This window comes from Dendropsophus ebraccatus, chromosome 10 (genome assembly GCF_027789765.1).
Source record: "Dendropsophus ebraccatus isolate aDenEbr1 chromosome 10, aDenEbr1.pat, whole genome shotgun sequence".
Lineage (NCBI taxonomy): Eukaryota > Metazoa > Chordata > Amphibia > Anura > Hylidae > Dendropsophus > Dendropsophus ebraccatus.
Genome location: NC_091463.1, coordinates 82,109,519 through 82,133,207, shown reverse-complemented (window position 1 = coordinate 82,133,207; position 23,689 = coordinate 82,109,519). Strand labels below are relative to the sequence as shown.

Sequence of the window (23,689 nt, the reverse complement as noted above, 5' to 3'; positions counted from 1 at the left end):
ATATTTAAAAACTTTCAGCACCACTTTCAGTTCCCACTGAGCAAAGCTAGTGGAATTCCGCGACGGAATTGTCCGCCGCGGAATGCCGTTAGCCTCCCGCTCATAATGGGAGTCTATGGGAGGCGCGCGCTCCTGCCCTGTCCGCGCTGAAGAATGAACATGTTCATTCTTCAGCGCGTACAGAGCAGCAGTGCTGTGCGCGCCTCCCATAGATTCCCATTATGAGCGGGAGGCTAACGGCATTCCGCGGCGGACAATTCCGTCGCGGAATTCCGCTAGCTTTGCTCAGTGGGAACGGGGCCTAAAGCTGTAGATTAGGCACCATATGGTGTGATCTTCATCCCATACACATAGAGTGGTTGTACCCCTTTATAATGCACTGGTGCTACCCACTAAATAGATAACGAATAGAGATGAGTGAACCGCCAATACACTATGGTTCATCCAAACCCGATTTGAGTACCGGTGGCTGAAGAAGTTGGATGACACACTAGATATGCAGTCACCATGTGCTCAGGGTTACAGTGGTCACAGTATATGATGTCTGTCTTGTATAATAATAAGAGTTTTTGCCATGTTGTATTTGATCACTCTCTGATATGAATATACATTTTTTATATTGTAGTTACAACCAGCAGGATCTCATCAGTTGGTCTGATCTGGACAGCAACACACAAAGCAGGTAATATATACCTATATGTGACCAGGTAATATATACCTATATGTGACCAGGTAATCTATAGCTATATGTGACCAGGTAATCTATAGTTATATGTGACCAGGTAATCTATAGCTATATGGGACCAGGTACTATATACCTATAGGTGACCAGGTAATCTTTATCTATATCTAACCAGGTAATCTATAGTTATATGAGACCAGGTAATCTATATCTATATGTAACCAGGTAATCTATAGCTATATGTGACCAGGAGGTAATCTATAGCTATATGTAACCAGGTAATCTATAGCTATATGTGGCCAGGTAATCTATAGCTATATGTGACCAGGAGGTAATCTATAGCTATATGTGACCAAGTAATCTATAGCTATATGGGACCAGGTAATCTATAGCTATATGTGACCAGGTAATCTATAGCTAAATGTAACCAGGAGGTAATCTATAGCTGTATGTGACCAGGTAATCTATAGCTATATGTGACCAGGTAATCTATACCTCTATGTAACCAGGAGGTAATCTATAGCTATATGGGACCAGGTAATCTATAGCTATATGTGACCAGGTAATCTATAGCTATATGGGATCAGGTAATCTATAGCTATATGTGACCAGGTAATCTATAGCTATATGGGACCAGGTAATCTATAGCTAAATGTAACCAGGTAATCTATAGCTATATGTGACCAAGTAATCTATAGCTATATGGGACCAGGTAATCTATAGCTATATGTGACCAGGTAATCTATAGCTGTATGTGACCAGGTAATCTATAGCTATATGTGACCAGGTAATCTATACCTCTATGTAACCAGGAGGTAATCTATAGCTACATGTGACTAGGTAATCTATAGCTAAATGTAACCAGGTAATCTATAGCTATATGTGACCAAGTAATCTATAGCTATATGGGACCAGGTAATCTATAGCTATATGTGACCAGGTAATCTATAGCTATATGTGACCAGGTAATGTATAGCCATATGTGACCAGGTAATTTATAGCTATATGTGACCAGGTAATCTATAGCTTAATGTAACCCAGAGGTAATCTATAGCTGTATGTGACCAGGTAATATATAGCTATATGTGACCAGGTAATCTATAGCTATGTGTGAACAGGTAATCTATAGCTAAATGTAACCAGGAGGTAATCTATAGCTGTATGTGACCAGGTAATCTATAGCTAAATGTAACCAGGAGGTAATCTATAGCTGTATGTGACCAGGTAATCTATATCTATATGTAACCAGGAGGTAATCTATAGCTATGTGTGACCAGGTAATCTATAGCTAAATGTAACCAGGAGGTAATTTATAGCTATATGTGACCAGGTAATCTATAGCTACATGTGACCAGGTCATCTATGGCTATGTGTGACTAGGAGGTAATCTATAGCTATATGTGACCAAGTAATCTATAGCTATATGTGACCAGGTAATCTATAGCTATATGAGACCAGGTAATCTATAGCTATATGGGACCAGGTAATCTATAGCTATATGTGACCAGGAGGTAATCTATAGCTATATGTGACCAGGTAATCTATAGTTATATGTGACCAGGTAATCTATAACTATATTGGACCAGGTAATCTATAGCTATATGGGACCAGGTAATCTATAGATATATGGGACCAGGTAATCTATAGCTATATGGGACCAGGTAATCTGTAGCCAAATGTGAAGTGTTATACTGATGACCTCCAGCAGGGGCATCATGTCTCTTCTATCCATTCCTCTGCCTACCCTCTACCAAGTGGAATCTATAACTAGGGACCAGTATCCATTTTTCCTACAGAACAATGTAACTCTGCATACTATTTACCCCAAGAGCATTGCATGGCCTATGAGAAGCTTGTTGGTCAACTCCAATAGACATATCCCCCACCTTGGTCCAACTCAGATGGAGAACATGGAGATTCATCTTGGTCACAAAAGGAGGGGGGGGGGGCAATCCTGTTGTTATACAGCCGTCCTACCAAGCTCAATAACTGTTTAATGAGTGATGAGGAATTATTACAGTTGTTATTATGATCATTGGTAGCAGTAATGTCATATGACTGTATATAAATAAGAATTTCTGCAGCATTTTCTACCAAAGGAACAAATGTCTTTTGGCTCTGTCACCATTTGGGCCACACATATCAATCTGTTTGTTCTTAGTCTCATGTATGGTCCCTGTTTGATCCTGGCACCTACAGTTCCAACCTTTGCTGTAGTTACTTTTAGATGCTCTCGTCTATATCAGGATATAGTTTATTCCACTAGGTGGCAGCAGTGAGGTAAAGCTTCTTTGCTGCTCACTCCCACATACATACACCTCCCAAAAGTTATGGCTTATATTCCGCTCGGCTTCGTGACTCTCACATATCATAGAGATATCTTTCTATAGTATGAATGTCACATGGAAGTCAATTCAAAAGCTTAATGATGGTTGATAAACAGCAGGTACATCCTATTCCCAGGATATCATATCCACTACATCTCAGCATCATCATATCCGAGGAACTTGGAAGCTGTTATGCAGTAACATAATAGCAGAATACCTGGCATAGAGCGATGCCTATCTTCTTATCAAGCTGCTTATGTCTTCATGATATGAATCTGATATTCATTTCCTTGATCCAGTATCTGCTAACCTTCAAGAAAACAATAGTGTTCAATTGAAAAATATCATCTATAGACAAGTGTAGTCTTGAATGGGTCACAATGCACATAGGTGTCTACCTATCTGTATTGTGACCCAACTATTTATGTCCATGGGCACCCTCATACAGATAGCTCTATGTCACATTGTACGGATCCTTGCCAGAAACAGATAGCGGTAGGTGGGCTTCATACAATTTCAAGGGCTTTGCTGAATTAGGGAAACAGAGGGTGTTCTGGGTAGGGTTATACCGCCTTTATTAAAGGAGAAGTCCAGCGAAAATCTTTATTAAAGTGTTATATTGTCCCCCAAAAGTTATACAAATCACCAATATACACTTATTACGGGAAATTCTTATAAAGTGCTTCTTTCCCTACACTTACTACTGCATCAATGCTTCACTTCCTGGATAACATGCTGATGTCACTTCCTGGATAACATGGTGATGTCACTTCCAGGATAAAATGGTGGTCACTTCCTGGATAACATGGTGATGTCACAATCCAACTCCCAGAGCTGTGTGGGCTGTGGCTGCTGGAGAGTATGATGGCATGGGGATGCTCAGTGTTCCTCCAGTGCCCTGTGTCCCTCAGTGTCCCCCTACCATCATCCTCTCCAGCAGGCACAGCCCCCACATATACAAGGAGGGGATGGATGGAGGGAAGGGGGAGGGATCATGGATAGGTTCTATACATATACAAGAAGGGGATAGATGGAGGGAAGGGGGAGGGATGATGGATAGGTTTTCTACATATACAAGGAGGGGATGGATGGAGGGAAGGGGGAGGGGTGATGGTAGGTTCTATACATATACAAGGAGGGGATGGATGGAGGGAAGGGGGAGGGATCATGGATAGGTTCTATACATATACAAGGAGAGGATGGATGGAGGGAAGGGGGAGGGGTGATGGTAGGTTCTATACATATACAAGGAGGGGATGGATGGAGGGAAGGAAGGACGGGAGGGGTGATGGTAGGTTCTATATATATACAAGGAGGGGATGGATGGAGGGAAGGAAGGACGGGGGGGGGGGGTGACGGTAGGTTCTATACATATACAAGGAGGGGATAGATGGAGGGAAGGAAGGAAGGGGGGTGATGGTAGGTTCTATACATATACAAGGAGGGGATGGATGGAGGGAAGGGGGAGGGATGGTGATAGGTTTTTTACATATACAAGGAGGGGATGGATGGAGGGAAGGGGGAGGGATCATGGATAGGTTGTTTACATATACAAGGAGGGGATGGATGGAGGGAAGGGGGAGGGGTGATGGTAGGTTCTATACAGATACAAGGAGGGGATGGATGGAGGGAAGGGGGAGGGATGATGGATAGGTTCTATACATATACAAGGAGGGGATGGATGGAGGGAAGGGGGAGGGATGATGGGTAGGTTCTATACAAACAAGGAGGGGATGGATGGAGGGAAGGGGGAGGGGTGATGGTAGGTTCTATACATATACAAGGAGGGGATGGATGGAGGGAAGGGGGAGGGGTGATGGTAGGTTCTATACATATACAAGGAGGGGATGGATGGAGGGAAGGGGGAGGGGTGATGGTAGGTTCTATACATATACAAGGAGGGGATGGATGGAGGGAAGGGGGAGGGGTGATGGTAGGTTCTATACATATACAAGGAGGGGATGGATGGAGGTAAGGGGGAGGATTGATGGTAGGTTCTATACATATACAAGGAGAGGATGGATGGAGGGAAGGGGGAGGGGTGATGGTAGGTTCTATACATATACAAGGAGGGGATGGATGGAGGGAAGGGGGAGGGGTGATGGTAGGTTTTATACATATACAAGGAGGGGATGGATGGAGGGAAGGGGGAGGGGTGATGGATAGGTTCTATACATATACAAGGAGGGGATGGATGGAGGGAAGGGGGAGGGTTTATGGGTAGGTTCTATACATATACAAGGAGGGGATGGATGGAGGGAAGGGGGAGGGGTGATGGATAGGTTCTATACATATACAAGGAGGGGATGGATGGAGGGAAGGGGGAGGGTTTATGGGTAGGTTCTATACATATACAAGGAGGGGATGGATGGAGGGAAGGGGGAGAGGTGATTGTAGGTTCTATACATATACAAGGAGGGGATGGTTGGAGGGAAGGGGGAGGGATGATGGGTAGGTTCTATACATATACAAGGAGGGGATGGATGGAGGGAACCTATCCATCATTCCTCCCCCTTCCCTCCATCCATCCCCTCCTTGTATATGTATAGAACCTACCATCACCCTTCCCCCTTTCCTCCATCCACCCCCTCCTTGTATATGTATAGAACCTACCATCACCCTTCCCCCTTTCCTCCATCCACCCCCTCCTTGTATATGTATAGAACCTACCCATAAACTCTCTGCCCTCCCTCCATCTATCCCTTTCTTGGTTGAACTCGATGAACATGTGTCTTTTTTCAACCATACAAACTTTGTAACTATGTAACTATCTCTAGTGGCTCTAAACTAGCTGTTATGATGTCTCGCATACACATAATCCTGATTTTTTTTCTGATAAGATATATTACAATAGCAATTGTCTTTTTTCAGCCGTACTATGTAACTAGGCGACTATGATGTTGGTATACTTCTCCAAGTAAGAGTACGGTTTGGACGTTGGACTGAATTAAATCGTGAGAGTTAGGGCGGTATCACACAACCTGATATAAAGGCCAATCTCCTAGGACCCTATCACATGGCTCACCGGATGGGCTGGGCCACACAAATTAATCAACCTGTGCATTAGTGATTGTATTTTATGTCTTTTTAAACTATGGCTTGAGAGGTTCTACCCTTTGAACACCCAAACGTAAAAAGAAGTCTTCAATATCCTCAGCACCAGGAAACAAAAGCTTGAGCTTCGGCGTTGTCCCACACGCACACAGCCATTTCCTATATTTAGAAGCCTCCCTTTATCGATGGCGGAACGTGTTTGCTCCTCTGCCATCAGCCTAGATTCTATTAACATAATGCGTCTCATTAGACAATGGCACATTATGTAAAGCCAGCCTAATGCTGTTTACTTTCCTGCGGCTCGCTTCTCATGTGGTTGGTGGTTTCTTTCCCATGTGCGTACGTATTTATTTCAGTCAGTACAATGAGGTAAAACGTTGCCAACATCAACAGGCTCAACAATGACATTATTCCCCACGGTCCGTGTGACGCGAAATCAAAGACTTCCCTTCCTATCCGAGAACAAAGGTGACGTCTCAGCCTTACAAAATAATGGAAGTTGAGCAATGAAGCGTAATTACTAGAAGGGGCGTTCAGATGTATCTTCTCACTATGGATGAAAGGATGGCGATGGGTAGATGCGAGGGGTCGGTTAAGGGAGGTAGTTAAAGGGGTAATCTGGAAAAAATATTTTTCTTACAAGTCAACTGGTTTCAGAAAGTTATATAGATTTGAAATTTACTTCTAGTACTCCAGTATTTATCATCTGCTGTATGTTCTGCAGGAAGTAGTGTATTCTTTCCAGTCTGACACATGCTCTGTGCTGCCACCTCTGTCCATATCAGGAACTGGTTTTCTATGGGGATTTGCTACTGCTCTGGACAGTTCCTGACATGGACAGAGGTGGCAGCAGATAGCACTGTGTCAGACTGGGAAGAATATAGCACTTCCTGCAGGACATACAGCAGCTGATAAGTACTGGAAGACTGTAGATTTTTTTTATAGAAGTAAATGACAGATCTATGTAACTTTCTGTTACCAGTTCATTTGAAAGAAAAAGATTTTTGCTGGAGTACCCCTTTAAGGGTGAGGGGAATTAAGCTGAGCACTAGTCTAAGGGGGAGATGGCCACAAGTTAAGGGAGAGATAGAAAACTCCATCATGGGATCCACCACAGAACTGGATTTAATTTAAAGTGTCACTGTCTTTTTTTTGTTGCAGAAATCAATAGTACAGGCGATTTTAAGAAACGTTGTAATTGGGTTTATTAGCCATTTTATTTATCATGAAAAAGCTGTTTGAAGCTCTCCCCCTGTCTTCATGGTTCTCTATGGAGAGGGGAGGGGTGGAGGGAGATGAGGCACCAAAACAGGACAACAAAGAGTTAATTTACAGCTACATCACCGGGCTATCTCCTCTGAAGTCAGCACTGACCTCTCTGATCTCTGAATACCGGATTTCACACAGCTTCCGCTGTGTAATCCTTTGTTCTCTGCTCTCACAACAGTGACTCTTTAAGCCAATGTAAGCAGAATCCAGAAAATTCAATAGTTGCTAACCTTTGAACTTGGGAGAGGAGGAGACCTGGACAACACTCACGTAGAAGAAATCAGCCTCTGTTTTTTATGGACCCTATGGCAGACAAAGAGACATGACACATATGTCATAAGTTTCAGGTTAACAATTATTTTTTCACCTGCCTGACACTTTGACATGACACACTCCTCTGACATGTACAAGTGTAGGGTATTACAGGGAAATGTTTGGGGAAAATTGGTCAGGGCACTTTTATAGTTCTGTAGAAGGTGTCATCTGTGTGAATAAGAGGTGACCAGCAGCCAGGGGTGAAGGTTCCATCTTACACTGAACCCATGGGGTCAAGGGTTTTGTTCCTAAATTTATGATCGTGATCTGCATATCCAATGTATATGTCTGCCTTTATCTAATTGATTATATATCTAATTTAGTGGATATGTATAGGTTGTTGACCATAGACATTAAAGGTAGAATCAGTCCATTGTTTAATGTGCATGGGGTTTTGTGACTCTCATACGAGTCCAGATATCTGGGTAAAGACGGATTGGGCGAGTTGGCTTTCAGCATGAAAGGAATAGCGGGTGGCTGTGGACGGACTCTCTTAAGCTGGCCATACATATTACATATGGGTTGGCTGAACCCACCAATTTCAGGAGAATTAGGTTTTCCAAATATCTCCCGATAGCAATTGTTGGGAGTGAAGAATCGGGCATGTTGGATTTTAGCCGCCCAATCGTGGTGAGATAACCCAAGCTAGAGGTGTCCCCCCCATTCGGACACCTGTCCCCTCAGCCAAGTGTCTATGGAGGATCAGGAGATAAAGCTTTTGGCTGTGCAGCTATTTATGTCTATGACCAGCTTTAGTTCTGACCAGATGGACATGGTTTCTGCTATATTTGCATGGGCAATAAACACGCTGTCTTCGATGCTGCTTTTCCATGTTCCAAATATATATTACTGCCCAAGACCCTGCTCCAGTTGACTTCAATGGGATGAGGTTTGGGGCTGTAATTTGTTGTTTGGGGTGCAAATAATGCATTTTGCATGACGACGTGCTGGAAGGAAGTCATGTGTCAATGTTTTCTGTCTTCGTCCTGGTTCTATGATTGTATCCCTCCCTATTGCTGTTGGTTGCTCGCGTTATGAGCAAGAATCCAAACCCATAAGGTTCCTAAAAGTCCTTTTCCCTATCAAGGTTCAGGTGTGTCGTCCATACTTCTCCTTTATTATCCTCCTTTACATCCCTAAGGAGTCATAGACAATCTTAGGTGAGATTTGTAAGACTAGGACATTCCTACCCATTTTTCTATCCTTTTCCACTGATCTATATCTGGTGTCATCGCACCAACACCTGGACTTCCACCTGATTCACTGATCCCTTCCTGTCATTTCCCTTGCACCTAGCCTGTAACTATATTAATTTGCAGTGACACAAGCTCGAGGTATGACTGCAATCTAACAATGCCTAATTCATGGCTGTGGGAGTAGAAAAGACACCTTGGTCACACCCTACATACTGATATTTGACCCAAGGTGCATTGAAATACTAAACTGGTTGAGTGAGAAGCGGTGAAGGTTACACTTGGCAGAAGTGGCCGGAGCAGCAAGGCTGGCGGAGAAGTGCAGTAAGTTACTTTATACTGTATTGGCTTGACATGGTGTCACAACTATAGTGAGCATGGTGAAAGTTTTTGGTATGGACTAAAGTTTTTGCAAAGCATAGATTGTGATATTGTGATATATATATATATATATATATATATATATATATATATGGGAAAATTTGGTCCTTAAGTATGTTCTATTATATGATTAAGTTTGCAGAAAGTGTGTGCAATATTTGCTTACTTATGTCTATATACTAGTCTATATGGACACTATACCTACCGTACTGATCTATATTTACATGCATTATCTACATGCATGGGGAAGCCTATAGCTACAGCTACCAGGAAAATCTCTTTGGGTTTTGCATCATAGACTGTATTACTTTATCCCATTGAAGAACACTACAGACAGTTGTTTACCACCCCGGAATGGATGATAACAGGGAACAGTCTGTATCCGAATAGACAGCAAATACAGATAAGATAGACATTGGATAATGCATATCTTTGATTATTCCTCAGGTTATAAGCAGTGCGTCTATAGTGTAACTTTCCTGATTTATGTTGGGTTGGGCGAAGCAAATAATGTCCATGTTTGATTTATCGGTTCCATTTATAAACATTCTGCATATTTTTAGAAGGGAGCTCCACCTGTATAGGCTTTATGTTGTGTAATAGCAATAGGCTTGGTCATATATGATAAACAGGATCAGATACAGATCAGATACTAGAGAAGAAGGATGGAAACTGTCTATAACCAGGGATGGACCAACATTGCACAAGTGCTCATTGGCTCAATCGTCTGTCCTGCAATGACAATGCAGCCTATAAGTGGTCTGAATTTGTCATTGTAACTCTATGTTAGGGGTCCCAGACCACCCATAGCCCCCTCCTACACTACTACTACTACCACTACTTTCTAATCTGCCTTGCAAACATGTAAAATTAAACATATTTCAAATGTACAGACATTTTTGAAAATATGCTGCTTTGTTTGAAAACGTGTTGCCCTTGGTTACGTCCACCCTATGGATTCCACTAAGGTGGTCACACATGCTCAGTTCACTTGCAGCCTCCTGGTCTGCCTAGCTTTTATTGGCATTTAATCTTCAGGGCACATGCAAGCAAAGGGGATTATGGGAAAGCAATGGGGATTATGGGAGTACATTAGCAATGTTACAAAGTCACAGTTGAAAAAGGAAACCAGGAAGCGCTTAGATTGATGGAGGAAAAGAACAAAAAAAAACACCAAAAAATAACTTTTGTACAGCTTTACGTTATATGTTGCACCAACCAATACCAAAATAATAATATTGTTATAAGATATAAAATTATCGCCTTCCTGTGTATTTAATTCCAAAAAAAAAGGCATTCAAATCCAAAGCCAAAGGAAGCTGGCATAAAAATAAATTATTGGGCCTTTAGGAGCAGTAGTCATAACCATGGGCTTAGCTTGTCTTCTTTTTTCATTAAATTATATCTGGTCTGTGTATAATTTCTATATTTTTGTTTGTTTATAACAGTAAAACAAAGGAAAAGTCCGCCACCCCAGCTCCAGCACCAATCCAAACCAGCAAAGACAGGTCGGTGTTACATGCTATAGTGGTCTGATGGTTTTATGCCCTAATTTATATATGTCATTGTCTTTAATTTGCATTTAAAAGGAATCTGTCTCTAGACAACTAGCACAAACTAGTGACAGAAATGCTGAACAGATCGGTGTATTACGTACATCATTCTGTCCAGCAGTTCTCCTAATATGCAGGAGAATAGGATACATGCCCCCCCCCCTCCAACTGTCGATTGACACTTGACTGCCTATACACAGCATAGATAGATAACTACCAATCAGCAGCTGGTGGGTGGAGTTTTCTGCTCCTCATAAATATCCAGGACTACTGGGCTCATGCACATTATGGAGAGAACTACTTATTGTCCATGTTATTCAGGAGGGTATCTCAGAATCAGATGCACAGAACAATGAAAGTGATACATCATTCTGTTCAGCTTCTCTGTCACTAGTTTATACTGCCCTGAGATAGGACACTAAAAACCTACTGACAGAGTCTGTTTATAGACAATAGAGTTATGAGGGAAACCATGGGTACATGGCATAGGTCATCATGCTGCAGTACCAGACATGATATATGTAGTATGGAGATGTTTTGGGGAAACGGCAGCAACTTCTTTTCCCCAATTTCATATGAGCCCTTTAAATATTTGTTCTAGATTATTCTTAGTGATATCGTGTGACAAGTTTCCAATGAAGTTAGTAGCCATCAAATTGAATATATATCAGATTCAGTGACTTGGCTTCACCACTTAAATCAGACAACCAAGATTTTCCTATTAAAAAAGTATAAAAATTCAGTTTTTATACTATTTTGTAGTTTCTGGTGCCCTGATTTCAGTGCTGATTTTATTTTGCTGCAAATGTACTGCCTCCTGGTATATAGGAATTTTACTATTTGGTTGTATATCTTTGCTTTTCATTGATTAGTGAGGTGAGTGTGAACCAAGCCTGATTTAGCCTTATTATCACCCCCAGCCTGAATCACATTCCCTAAGCATAATTAACCCCCCTTAGCCTCATTATCAAACCCCCAAGCCTAATGAACTGAACTTGGTTCAGCCTCATATTAACACTCCCTTAGCCTGATTCACACCCCATGAGCCTAATTCAAACCTCATTACCCCACACCCCCATTGTCACACCCAAACCCCCAATGCCCCCCAGCCTCATATTCTCACCCCTGAGCTTAATTTACACTCCCTCAACCTTATCTTTAAACTTCTTCAGCCTAATTCACATCCCTCGGCTACTTTATTATCACACGCCCTGAGCCTAATGCATACCCCTCAGCTTCCTTATCACACCCCAAGCCTGATTAATGCCCCCTCAACCTTATTATTACACCCCTGAAGCCTGATTTACCCTCATATTCACCGCCCTCAGCTTCACACACCCCTTTAAATTAAAGTTCACAATTCATCAGGGAAAAGTGCGGATAGTCACCCAATTAGTAAAATTCCTTTAACTTGACAATGGCTTCCGAGGCTACAAGACTGGAAGACTAGAGATTTTTAAATAGAAGTAAATTACAAATCTCTGGCACTTTCTGGCACCCATTGATTTGAAGGAGACAATACATTTTGCTGGAGTACCCCTTTAAAGCCATAAAAAATAGACTAGTGGCTGGATGTAATGGATAACTGAAAATAGACCATGTAAATGAAGGTTTTAAGCTTTACTTTCTGTTGTCAGTGTGACTTCTGTAGAAGAACCTCTGCTTACTATTAGCACACCAGAGCTGAAAAGCAGCAGGTATGTGTAAGGTGAAGGGTTATGATGTACTGACTATGTAGGGATAACATTCACATTTGGTCCTCCTCATTGATTCTTAAAGCAAAGGGGTACAATTTTTAGCTACAGGTCTGCATTCCTGTAAATCTAATGATATAAAGCGCACAAGGTGGGGCATTCTTGTCCACATTATACTGCAAACGTTCAATGTAGGAATGATACTGTGCGAGTATTAATTTAGTTTTTTTTACAATTTATGAATTATTCATGATTTATTTTTCAGAACCAACCAGCCAACAAAACCTGGTTATATCAGCACTGTGGATGAGACAAGAGACGATAAGGCCAGATACCGAGTAACTGAGAACCTCGATGATCCAGAATTTGATCTCATCAATAATCAGTAAGAAGTCTTTTTTTTTTTTTTGTAAGACTTTATACCGCTCATGGTTTGTGTGGTTTGTGAGACTTTGGGTACCACAATGGGGTCTGTCTTGCCTCCTCCTTCTCACCTACAACATCCCAATAATATATGGAGTAGTATCCTCATCTACCCTAATCTTTTACTATAAGGAAAATTACTGCTGACCTATGCCACGAGCTGTGGATGTGCTAATAGTATTGTCATTTATGTAAAGCAGGAACGATGATTTCACCCATTGCGGGACCCCAGATAAGTAAAACCCAGAGACACGGAGGGGGAAATCAATTATGCCTGCAGATCTGACTGCATTTTCAGAGTGATAGGTTCCCTTTACCTTTTTTTGTCTCCAGTACAATATCTAATATAAGAACATATGTGAATATATGAATAAATGCACTCTCATTCATTCATAGTCTAAGATTTATGACTATTTGTTTGTCAACAGATCAACCTCCAGAAGCAAACAAGTGACTATCATAGAGACGCAAGCCGAACGCCCTAGAACCCCAGAGCAGAGGAGTAGCTCCCCAAGGTTATTAAATATTATTATCTACTTCATGGCTCGTGAATATGTATGACCAGTCATTGGACAATGGCATTACATGTGTCTAGCTGGAGACAACACATTATCGCACAATCTGTTATAGTACTGACAGGAACCACTTCCTTCTTATTAATGTTTCTGCGGTGAATCATTAACCTTAATGACTTAATCAGATATAAAAGTGTTGCAAGAAGCCTCCATCATTTCGGAATCCAATGTCCGATTTTAATAACATGTGCATTCCTTATTCCCATATAAATAGAGGAGTACGTGAGCAAAAACCACAAAGATTCCATAGACAATAAAGCTATGGTCCTCATACACTTGGGCCAAAGTTGCCGCTGGCGGTGGATTTGGCCATTTGTATGAGGTGTGTTTGTGGACATAGGGAGCAATGTGATGGATTTTTGCTGCCTGACCCCTTTGTTCTCAGAGAGATAAGCCGTCAACAGAGCAGTTGCTTTCCCTTACCCATCATTGAACACATCCCTGTTCTGCCATGACGAATATTCATGTATATGGGGAGGACGGGAGAGATAACTGTTGGCTGAACAATGATTTAGCCCACATCTTTATTAAAATTTTGCTTATTTTCTCTTCTATTGCCTTTTGGATTTATGGCCATAGGAAAGCTAACCTTTGAGTTTTACATACATTAGCTTAGAAGATCATTCCGGATTGGGGAGATAAATGCTGGAAACAGGCCAATCTGGCTGCTTCTATATGGGATTTCACTGTTAAAGAGATGGCAGCCTGCACTATACGTAAAGTCTAGCGGCAGTAGAAAAGAAAATAAGGAACAATTTTAATAAATATCTCTGGAGAAATAGTTTTTTTTTTCTTTTTTTCTCCACAATAGGAACGAAGCAACAATAAAAATGCTACCAATGATGTACAGGTATATTTCTATAGAACTATTATAGTATAATGCAATGAGGATGCGTTGGTGTGGAGAGCAAGCCTTAGCACCCAAAAACAAAAGAACGACTGACCATATTAATGAATAACCAATGAACCTATTTTTATTATTTCAGGCCCACTCCTCGTCCCCGGGAATCCCTGAAGACTACAGTCACAGAGTCCAGATACAGAGTTCCAGAGACTCTTGACGACACAATGCTGGCGACAAGTCCATCCAGGTAATTTATATGATCTGTTAAGTTCACAGAGATATTTAGAGCTGCCTACCCTGAGGGTGTTCCTAGATTACAGGGAACAGATAATAAATCCCATGTATCATCCTCAGTTGAAGGTATGCAAAGTAGCTCTCCTCCAGAAGGAAGAAAGCTGTCTCTCTACTGCCACCTATGGGAGGTAACTCCTCTATAAGTCAATGTCCGTACCATAAAAAAAAACTTGAAACTGACTAGGAATGACTAAGGGGCCTATTCCACTGGAGCGATAATCGGCCTCATTCGGCCCCATTTGGACGATTATCGCTCTGTGGAATATAGAGAACGATCAGCCGATGATCGTGTCATCGGCTGATCGTTCATTTAGGTTCAGACCTAAAATCGTCGTTTGCCACAGCGCATCGCTACGGCGGCGACCGAAGATTTCAGCAGAACCATACATTACCTGTCCGGGCCGCAGGTCTTCTTCTCCCAGCCCCGCGCGGCAGCATCTGCTTCGGAGCGGGGCTGTCTGAACTGACAGACCGCTAAGCCAATCACTGGCAGACAGCCCCACTCCGAAGCTGCTGCGGCTCGCGTGACTGGGAGAAGAAGACCTGCGCCGGGACAGGTAATGTATGAAGCAAGGGCTGCAAGGACATCAGCAACGATGTCCCTGCAGCCCTTGTTTCACGATCATCGGCGCCATGGAATAGGCCCAGTAAACGTTTACGTCGTTGATCGGGTCCTGCTCTTCCAATGGAATAGGACCCTTATCAGCCAATCTGTAGACAGCTTTTTTACAAATTCTTGCTCCTTCCCAGTCAGTATAGAGCAGGGTACTAGTTATAGTAGGATCTAGAGCAGGGATGGGGAACCTTCGGCCCTCAAGTTGTTGCAAACTACAATTCCCATCATGCCTGGACAGTCAAAGCTAAAGCTTTGGCTGTCCAGGCATGATGGGAATTGTAGTTTTGCAACAGCTGGAGGGCCGAAGGTTCCCCATCCCTGCTCTAGAGACATAGGTTTTGTGGTTCTAGTGGAGAGCTTATTTGCATACCTTTTACCCATGAAGCATTGCCTGGTCTTTAAAATGCCCTTCATCACCTGGCAGTCTCCACAAATTGAAACAGTGTTTCCCATGATCTTGTGAATATAGAAGGGAACAATTTCTCTGGCTAGTATGGAGACCTTAGGGTGATGATGCCTAGGAGAAAAGAGAATGGAAAACGTTCTAACTAGGGATGGTCTAAACCTGCCGAGGTTCGGGTTCATATGAACCCGAACGCTCGGCAGCAGATTCCCGCTGTCTGCCTGCTCCGTGGAGTGGGCGGATACAGCGGAAGGAACGCCTGGAAAACTGGGATACAGCCTATGGCTATGGCTGTATCCCAGTTTTCCAGGCGGTCCTCCCGCTGGATCCGCCCGTTCCATGGAGCGGGCAGACAGCGGGAGTCATTACCGAGGGTTCGGGTTCGTACGAACCCGAACCGAACTCGGTTTGGACCATCCCTAGTTCTTTAAGGGGGCTTGAAACATAACTCGGTCTATCACCAGAAGCACCCATCTGTTTTGGAGTTGTTGACCCTTGTCGGTGTATAGTAGGGTTTCCATTGACTGTGTATACCGATACATAGTACACACGGGTCAGTGGAATGTCCCCATACTTGTACGTTTACTCTGACCACAGGATTGTAGCTCTTTCTAAAACTTTCACCAGATGTGACGCCGGTGACAAAGAGGCTCTATTTGTTCTTTGTAAAATGTAATGACAGATGGGATAGTTTAATGCTATCCAGGGTCAATGAGATCTTCTTGGTGCAGAATCTCAGCACATTCCATGGGGAGGCTGCGTTGGGTAGCCGCACGTGCAGCAGCTCCACTCGATGGGGATAATCCTCATACTAATCCGCAGCATATCAGAGTGCAAATCCATGGCACGGGTCCAAGGGTCATGTAACATAGCTGTATTGTTGCACATGAATAGTTAAGCTGTTACTAATTCATTGATGGAATGGTATTAAACTAAGGCTCTCATATGAATCACCTTTATATTCATAGTCCTAGGGGTAAAGCCCTCAATGGCTATATCCATGCTGAGTCTTTATCAGGGTGCATATATAAATAGGTATACACTTATAGAAAGTCCCACTAGAGACCTGGAGCTAGGTTGTTCCTCCCATCCAGGGGCTTAGCTAGGATTCATGGGGCCCCATAGCAAAAAACTGTATGTAGCCCCCCTCCCCTACAAACTATACAATGTATAGAGAGAGAGAGAGAGAGAGAGAGGGGAAGAGGAGAAAGCCAATGTCTGCTTGTTCTGTCTATCCACTTTATTTAACTATAACAGCCTATTAGGAGCCTCATGGTTATATACATAGGTGCAGGAGCAGACTACCTTTTTCTTAACCCCTCATGTACTGCAGTGTGTAAGTGACCTAGGGTTCTCTTACATGCTGCAACACAAAAAGGGTTAATAAGCTAAAGACAATTAGTTCTCTCCTTCACTACTCATGCACTGATAACCTCTGACCTCTGTTCTCTGAGCTCCTGCAGAGGTCAGGGGTTATCAGAGCAGTGAGACAGAGAGCTAATTGCCTTCAGCTTATTAACCCTTTTTGTGTTGCAGCATGTAAGAGAACACTGGGTCACTTACACACTGCAGTACATAAGGGGTTAAGCAAAAGGACACAGGAGGCTCTTATCTTTCCCATGCATCGGGCCCCTCTCCCCCCAGAGGCCCCATAGCAACTGCCTTCCCTGCCTCTATGGTAGCTACGCCACTGCTCCCATCCATGTGCATGGTACCACTTGTGTTTCTAGCATGTTTCAATAGCATTCCATCTAACCTATCTAAGGGCCAGTTCACATGGAACAATAATGGCGGATGGGCGTCAATGGGAGGACTCATGCGCCTCCGCTCTTGTCGCTCTTTCCACTCTCTCCGCTGTCAATTCTTTGAGTGGAGAGTGACAGGAGTGGAGTGTGACACTAAGGCAGGTGGGATTCCACACTTTTGGCCCATGTGAACTGGCCCTAAATTTAGAGAAAGTGGAGTGCCCCTATAGCCAGGGAGGGGTGGCCCCTCCAATGGTTCTTAGCTTGACCTCATGGATGGTGCACTCCTCCATACTCAACAAGAGTAGAGGCCTAGAAGCTTCTGCCTGATGTATCTACTGGTTTTAATCATAAGAGTCCCACATTATGGCAGTGACCATAACACCATGGTGGTATATATAGATCAAGTTCGTAATTCACTTTTGTGTACCCGGCTCAAGCAACCCCTGTAACCCAACAATGCTCCTTGCAGATAGGTCATGTTTTCTGTCTACCCAAAAATATTCCTAGGTAACATTGCATTGAAGGGAGTTGTCTGACCCCCAAATAATTGCCTGAGGTTCTTTATTTGTCATCTCGCAAGGGAGGCGACTGGCCTGAGGGCTAAAGATTAGGCATTTCTACATATGTACGGTTCACAGTTTCCACTTATATGTGGATTTTCAGCATTCTCCGCATGCTCGGGCCAGCCCAGTCAACACTTTGAAGGAGGCGGCTCCATCGGAGAACAGGTTCTTCGAGCGCGCTCCACTATATCGTACTATACCTGATGATTAATCACCTTGAGATTATCGCTATGTGCGCACTCAGCTGTATATAATACTCAGCGCAAATTCTTTTGTAATACTAATGGGATCCAAGCTACATCCTCATCTTTTAACATTTTACCAGGACATTCTGCTCTGCTATTATACAATACTAATATAAAAGGGAGCAGCCGGTTAGGAGTTAATAGCAAGGTTCACATAGATCTACTAAATTCTTTACATTCTTGATACAAGAGTATTCATGAAGAACATTATTAATAAGAGCAAATGCCATCCAAACCTGATGTCAACATAAAAAAGCATACTCACCTGTCCCTGCCCCTGCAGCAGTTGATGTTTCCAGGTCACCTCCTCCCTGTAGGAAATGCCTGGTGGGTCACTGCTGTGGTCAGTGATTGGCTGAGCAGGTATTTCCTGCAGGGAAAGGAGGGAGCAAAGAGCAGCAGTGAGGGCAGGGGATTGGGGGCAGGTGAGTAGGATTTCTTTTTTAGTGTGAATGCACCCCCACTCCATTGTAAAACATTTTTTATCACAAAAATTCTTCCTGTTTTCTGTAAATCTAAGTTGTTACATAAAAAGAAGTGTAGCAACTTTCTAATATGCGTTGTGTGTCAATTCCTGACCTATAGCTTCAGTTGTATCCAGCCTAAAACTTGTCAGTTATTTCTCACAATCGCCCGTTCGCATCTAGCCTTAGCTTGTGCAGAGGGAGTAAGCCGCTGCCAGACACCTTAGTGACAGCGTGTCTTCTAAAGAGCAAAAGGATCCTGCGTGTTGCATTCCAACATGTCCAGCCCTTTACTCCCCAGACATTTGCCGCCAGGGGAGAGTCAGAAAAAATTTTCACGGCTAGTATATTTCGTTTGAAGAGGATTTACTGGTTACTGGTTACAAAAATGAAAAGTGTTTTCTGACTTTTAATACATTTTTTTGAACATGTGCTCAGGTTAGTGTAAAGCATAAAAAAAAAACTATACTTACCTTACCTCGCTTCCCCTCTACTGCCGTACTCGTGGAGCAGGCCCTGTTGCACAGTGCTTCTTGTTTTTGGGGTAAGCGTATGGTATAGCCAGCTCAGTCAATCAGCGCCCCCTAGTGGGGTCCTGCCTAAGCTGCTGAGCTGCAATTAGCTCTGTGCAACAGGATTGGCTCCAAGAGCACAGCAGCAGCAGAGGAGCGAGGAAGGTAAGTATAGGTATTTTATGTTTTGCACTAACCTGAGCACAAGTTTAGTAAAACAAAAAAAAAATACTTGGAATATCCCAAAGTTAGAGTTCCAAAGTGACTTTTGCTCACAGTAATGTCTTAGCATATAAAAAAAAGTTATAGATGACTTCTAAAAATTGAAGAGATTCAACAATTTTCATCCAGTGTCCCTATGAAGACCCTAAGTTTCTATGTATTTCCCATTGAGCATTGCTTATTCCATAATAAGCCTCTATACGCCACATTGGTGGTCTCTTCAAGGAGACACACACTACCCCCTTCATTCCTTTGAGTTACTGATGGGAGCCCTATGGCTCTGCTGTACATGCACTGTACCAGAGCTATTAGAGCTGATATCCCATGACTAGGTACTTGATGTCAATATAGATTAGGGATGTGACATCATTATGGGGACACACCACCTATGGCTGCATTGTGGGTATGGAATCATTGGGAATTACCAATAGATTAAATAGGTTATATTTCACAATGTCTTTAGTTTGAAGCGACCCTCCAGGCCCCCCCATCCTCCATTGTCGGAATATATCCTCATCTCATACAGTCATCTTTTTCTCAAGGATGGTTTAGTAATCTTCACATTAGCGCTGTAGACGTTATAGCCATGTAAGGGGTTAACATACAGTAGGCCGCTTGCTCAGTCTTCCAGGACCGCTCCATTGAGCTCTCTCCAGCTTGTCAGTAATGATTAAGGACTTGCCCGTTTCATCCTGTTTCACGATCCTCCCCATTCTTCTTCCTTGTGTGACCTCGCTCACTCCTCATGAATACAGAGAGATCAGCGAATGACGGGGCGACATTACTGCCCATTCTCATCACCATCTCTACATAGAGGCTTTCATCTGGAATAGAAGGATAAGCTGCAATTAGTGGAGGCAATAGGGATCTTACTATATAATGGATGACCTGCTCCGGAATACACAACGGACATATACATTTCCCTATAAATCCAGTGTATAATTAATTATGTTATAAATGTCTGATAGATGTAGGGACCCCCACACCTATCTCTAAGACTGGGACCCATAAGTAACAGAGTTAAAGGGGTTCTCCAGATAAAGTAATTTTCTTTCAAATCAACTGGTTTCAGAAAGTTATAAAGATTTGTAATTTATTTATATATAAAATTTTCAACTCTTCCAGTACTTATCAGCTGCTATATGTCCTGCAGGAAATGGTGTTTTCTTTCCAGTCTGACACAGTGCTCTCTGCTGCCACCACTGTCCCAGACAGGAACTGTGCAGAGCAGGAGAGGTTTTCTATGGGGATTTACTGCTGCTCTGGACAGTTCCTGTCTCGGACAGAGGTGGCAGCAGAGAGCACTGTGTCAGACTGGAAAGAAAACAGCACTTCCTGCAGGACATACAGCAGCTGATAAGAATGGGAAGACTTGAGATTTCTAAATACAAGTAAATTACAAATCGAATATGAGCTATCAAACAAATCGGGTGTTAGTCCCTAAATCAAAGTCCCTGCATGAAAGTAAATACAGAATGAGAGGGAAAGTGCCTAAAACGTAACTTTTAATTCTGATGATTAATAAACACCAATAAATAGTGAACCCATCACCTAGTTACAAGTTTATAAAAATCGGTTGAAAAAGTCGCCCATCCGGAATGCGGACTTCAACCACAGTTATATGTTAATCAATCATGTGGAGGCTAGATATGCTCCAGCTATAGTGCATTAGCGTTGTATCCTCCCAACGCGTTTCTGCCACTGGTTATTGCGGCGTCATCAGGGGAGTATATTCGCGCCAATACCGCAGTGGTGGAGATTAGCGCTTGAAATTCAAAGTACAAGCATACCCAAAGATTGGGGTCAGTAGTTATGTATAAGTTATACACCTATATACATGCAGGGTATGCAAATGACGGGCTATCAAGTGTGCATGAGATCATGCTGTTGCCGCTCAGCGGTTACTCACTGGCCCTTGTCTAAGACCAAAACGGGGTGCGGTACACGGGAAGCACTGCAATAAAAACAACAAACGATTACACCTCTGAATCTAAGGTGATTGTTATATAGAAAGGAAAATATCCCTGGTGGGTTACTCACTGTGTGCTCCCGGACCCCTGGGTGACTGTATCTAATGGCTGCAGTGGCAGCTCTACAGCAACGACCTAGGTTGTGAAAACATGCCCATTCAGTAACAATGCTCACAAACCGAGGGTATGCTATCACCTACGGTACAGTTTCTACTCACTGATTTCCCCGTGCGGTCTCCGGATACAGAAGTAAGTCAGCGTCTGCTTTGGCAGCGAGCTGACTGAGCATGCCGGCGCTGGCTTAAGATACCGCGTCCGGCCCACACCATGGCGTCAGAGGCGTGCGCCTCCGGATGGGAACGCCCCCCCCCCCCCGCGCGCGTCGCGTGACAAGGACGCGTCACTGATTGGGCGGGGGTCAATCCATCCCGCTCTGGTGAGGGAACGCCTCCGCACGATCACGTGACTAAAGCAGCCACATTCTCGCTGCGGGACGCCCCCTCCCTAGCAGTTCCCACGTGATGCTCAGTGAGTGCTGGAGTACCCCTTCAAATAGTGCTACGCTGTTGTCGCAAGACTTTACTGCTATGGCAGAAATAGATCAGAATAAGATGCTGTCTTCTGAATCTGGAGCCAGACTGGACATGGGCATATATATATATATATATATATATATATATATATATATATATATATGGTCCCAGATGCCCCCTATATCATGAATACACTTGAGCCTTTTACTACAGTTTCCTCTGACCAGTTATTTATCTACTTAAGAACAATTAATATGCGGCAAATAGTTAGTGTGACTATCCGGGATAATCACATTCCAGCCAAGGAGATTAACCTAATGAGGCAAAACAAATTGTTTTCTCGTAGACAAATGTGTAGATTTAATTCCCTGCGTACAGGAAATAATTCCCTACGGCATAAGCAATAGTAATGTCTCTATTACCATAGTGTAGTGCTGGCTCAGGGTGGACGTCAGTGATCGTATCACCATTATTCATCAGGGTGGTGTTATTCGTTGTCGCTCAAAACAGTTTGTAGAGGCAAGAGGACAGCGGACACCAGATTCCGGTGGTGGGTGGAGGAATGTATGTGGGGTGGTTATGGTGATGGAGATCGGTCTGCTACTACTCCCCCATCATCTGCTCATACTATGTGATACATTACATACAGTTGCATATACTATACACTACATAGACTTCTACATATAGTGTGCCCCCTGCTGGACACTCCATAGGAATTACACCTGATTCGTGATGTCACAGTTTTTATGGAATCTGAACCCTGCCTGATCTACTAAATTAAGGGAAATAGCAGTATATGTGCATTTCCCATATTTAATGTACATTAGGAATTTGTCTATCTTTCCTTATGAAATAACATATTAAAAAATATGTTTTGGACATTGGAGTTGTCCTTTAAACTGGGCACTTATCAATGTAATATATGGGTACTGTAGGTAATTATTGGTGCGTGCTGGAACCAATTAAATAAATTTACATTATTTCGTATGGGAAAACACTGTTTGGTTCTCAAACTGCCTTCCTGAACCAATTAAGTTAGAGAACCGAGCTACCACTGAACATATATATATATATATATATATACTGTGTGTATGTTTATATTTACATTTTATAGAATACATTTTTCCATTATCAGATTCCGAGAGCTTTTAGTAGCCTGTTTATGGATCAGTGTTCCTGTTCTATAACTTGTAGCGATCGTAGTTTATACCTTGTTTATGTTTTTTTTAACCAGATCCGGCTCTCGCACAACAGTTACTACAACTCGCTCCACAGACCCTGTATACACGGAATATATGGAGGGTCCTAACAGCAGATCCGCACGGTAAGAGGACAGGATAATCAGATTTACTGACAAAAACTGAGACGTTAACATTTTTGTTTATTTATTTAATTATTTTTTATTCATTTATTTATCTATCTGATCAGTCATTACAGTAAATAGTAAAACCTTATTGCCTGTTACATGGGAAGCTGACGCTATTTCATGCTTCCTAATGTTCAGAAAACATCTGTGTACGGTAGTCTTGCATGCCTGGCGATTCCTAATGCTTCTCGATTAGGTTTTGCGACAATTGTATCCAGCCCATAGCTGATACTGATACATTGCAGCAAATCAGGAGAGTTTAGTTTCCATTGGATTGTCTGATTTGGAAACAACCATTGCAGACATAATTGGCCCGAACCATTTGTAGTCTGTGGGGGAGATTTATCAAACATGGTGTAAAGTGACACTGGCTCAGTTGCCCCTAGCAACCAATCAGATTCCACCTTTCATTTTCCAAAGAGTCTGTGAGGAATGAAAGGTGG

General features: G+C 42.8%; 1 protein-coding gene across 7 annotated transcripts in view; it reads left to right on the top strand.

Annotated features, from left to right (window-relative positions):
* ZNF185 (zinc finger protein 185 with LIM domain) overlaps nucleotides 1-23,689 on the top strand; it is a 92,550-nt gene that overhangs the window by 55,129 nt on the left and 13,732 nt on the right. For 5 of the 7 annotated variants that reach the window (XM_069943627.1, XM_069943633.1, XM_069943632.1 and 2 more), the window contains 8 exons: nucleotides 626-682; nucleotides 10,670-10,729; nucleotides 12,412-12,471; nucleotides 12,734-12,853; nucleotides 13,320-13,406; nucleotides 14,278-14,316; nucleotides 14,453-14,557; nucleotides 23,115-23,204. In XM_069943627.1, coding sequence (XP_069799728.1) covers nucleotides 626-682; nucleotides 10,670-10,729; nucleotides 12,412-12,471; nucleotides 12,734-12,853; nucleotides 13,320-13,406; nucleotides 14,278-14,316; nucleotides 14,453-14,557; nucleotides 23,115-23,204 — 618 coding nt within the window. The remainder of the gene's footprint in view (nucleotides 1-625; nucleotides 683-10,669; nucleotides 10,730-12,411; nucleotides 12,472-12,733; nucleotides 12,854-13,319; nucleotides 13,407-14,277; nucleotides 14,317-14,452; nucleotides 14,558-23,114; nucleotides 23,205-23,689) is intronic. The other 2 variants (XM_069943631.1, XM_069943630.1) reach the window with 2 other exon arrangements.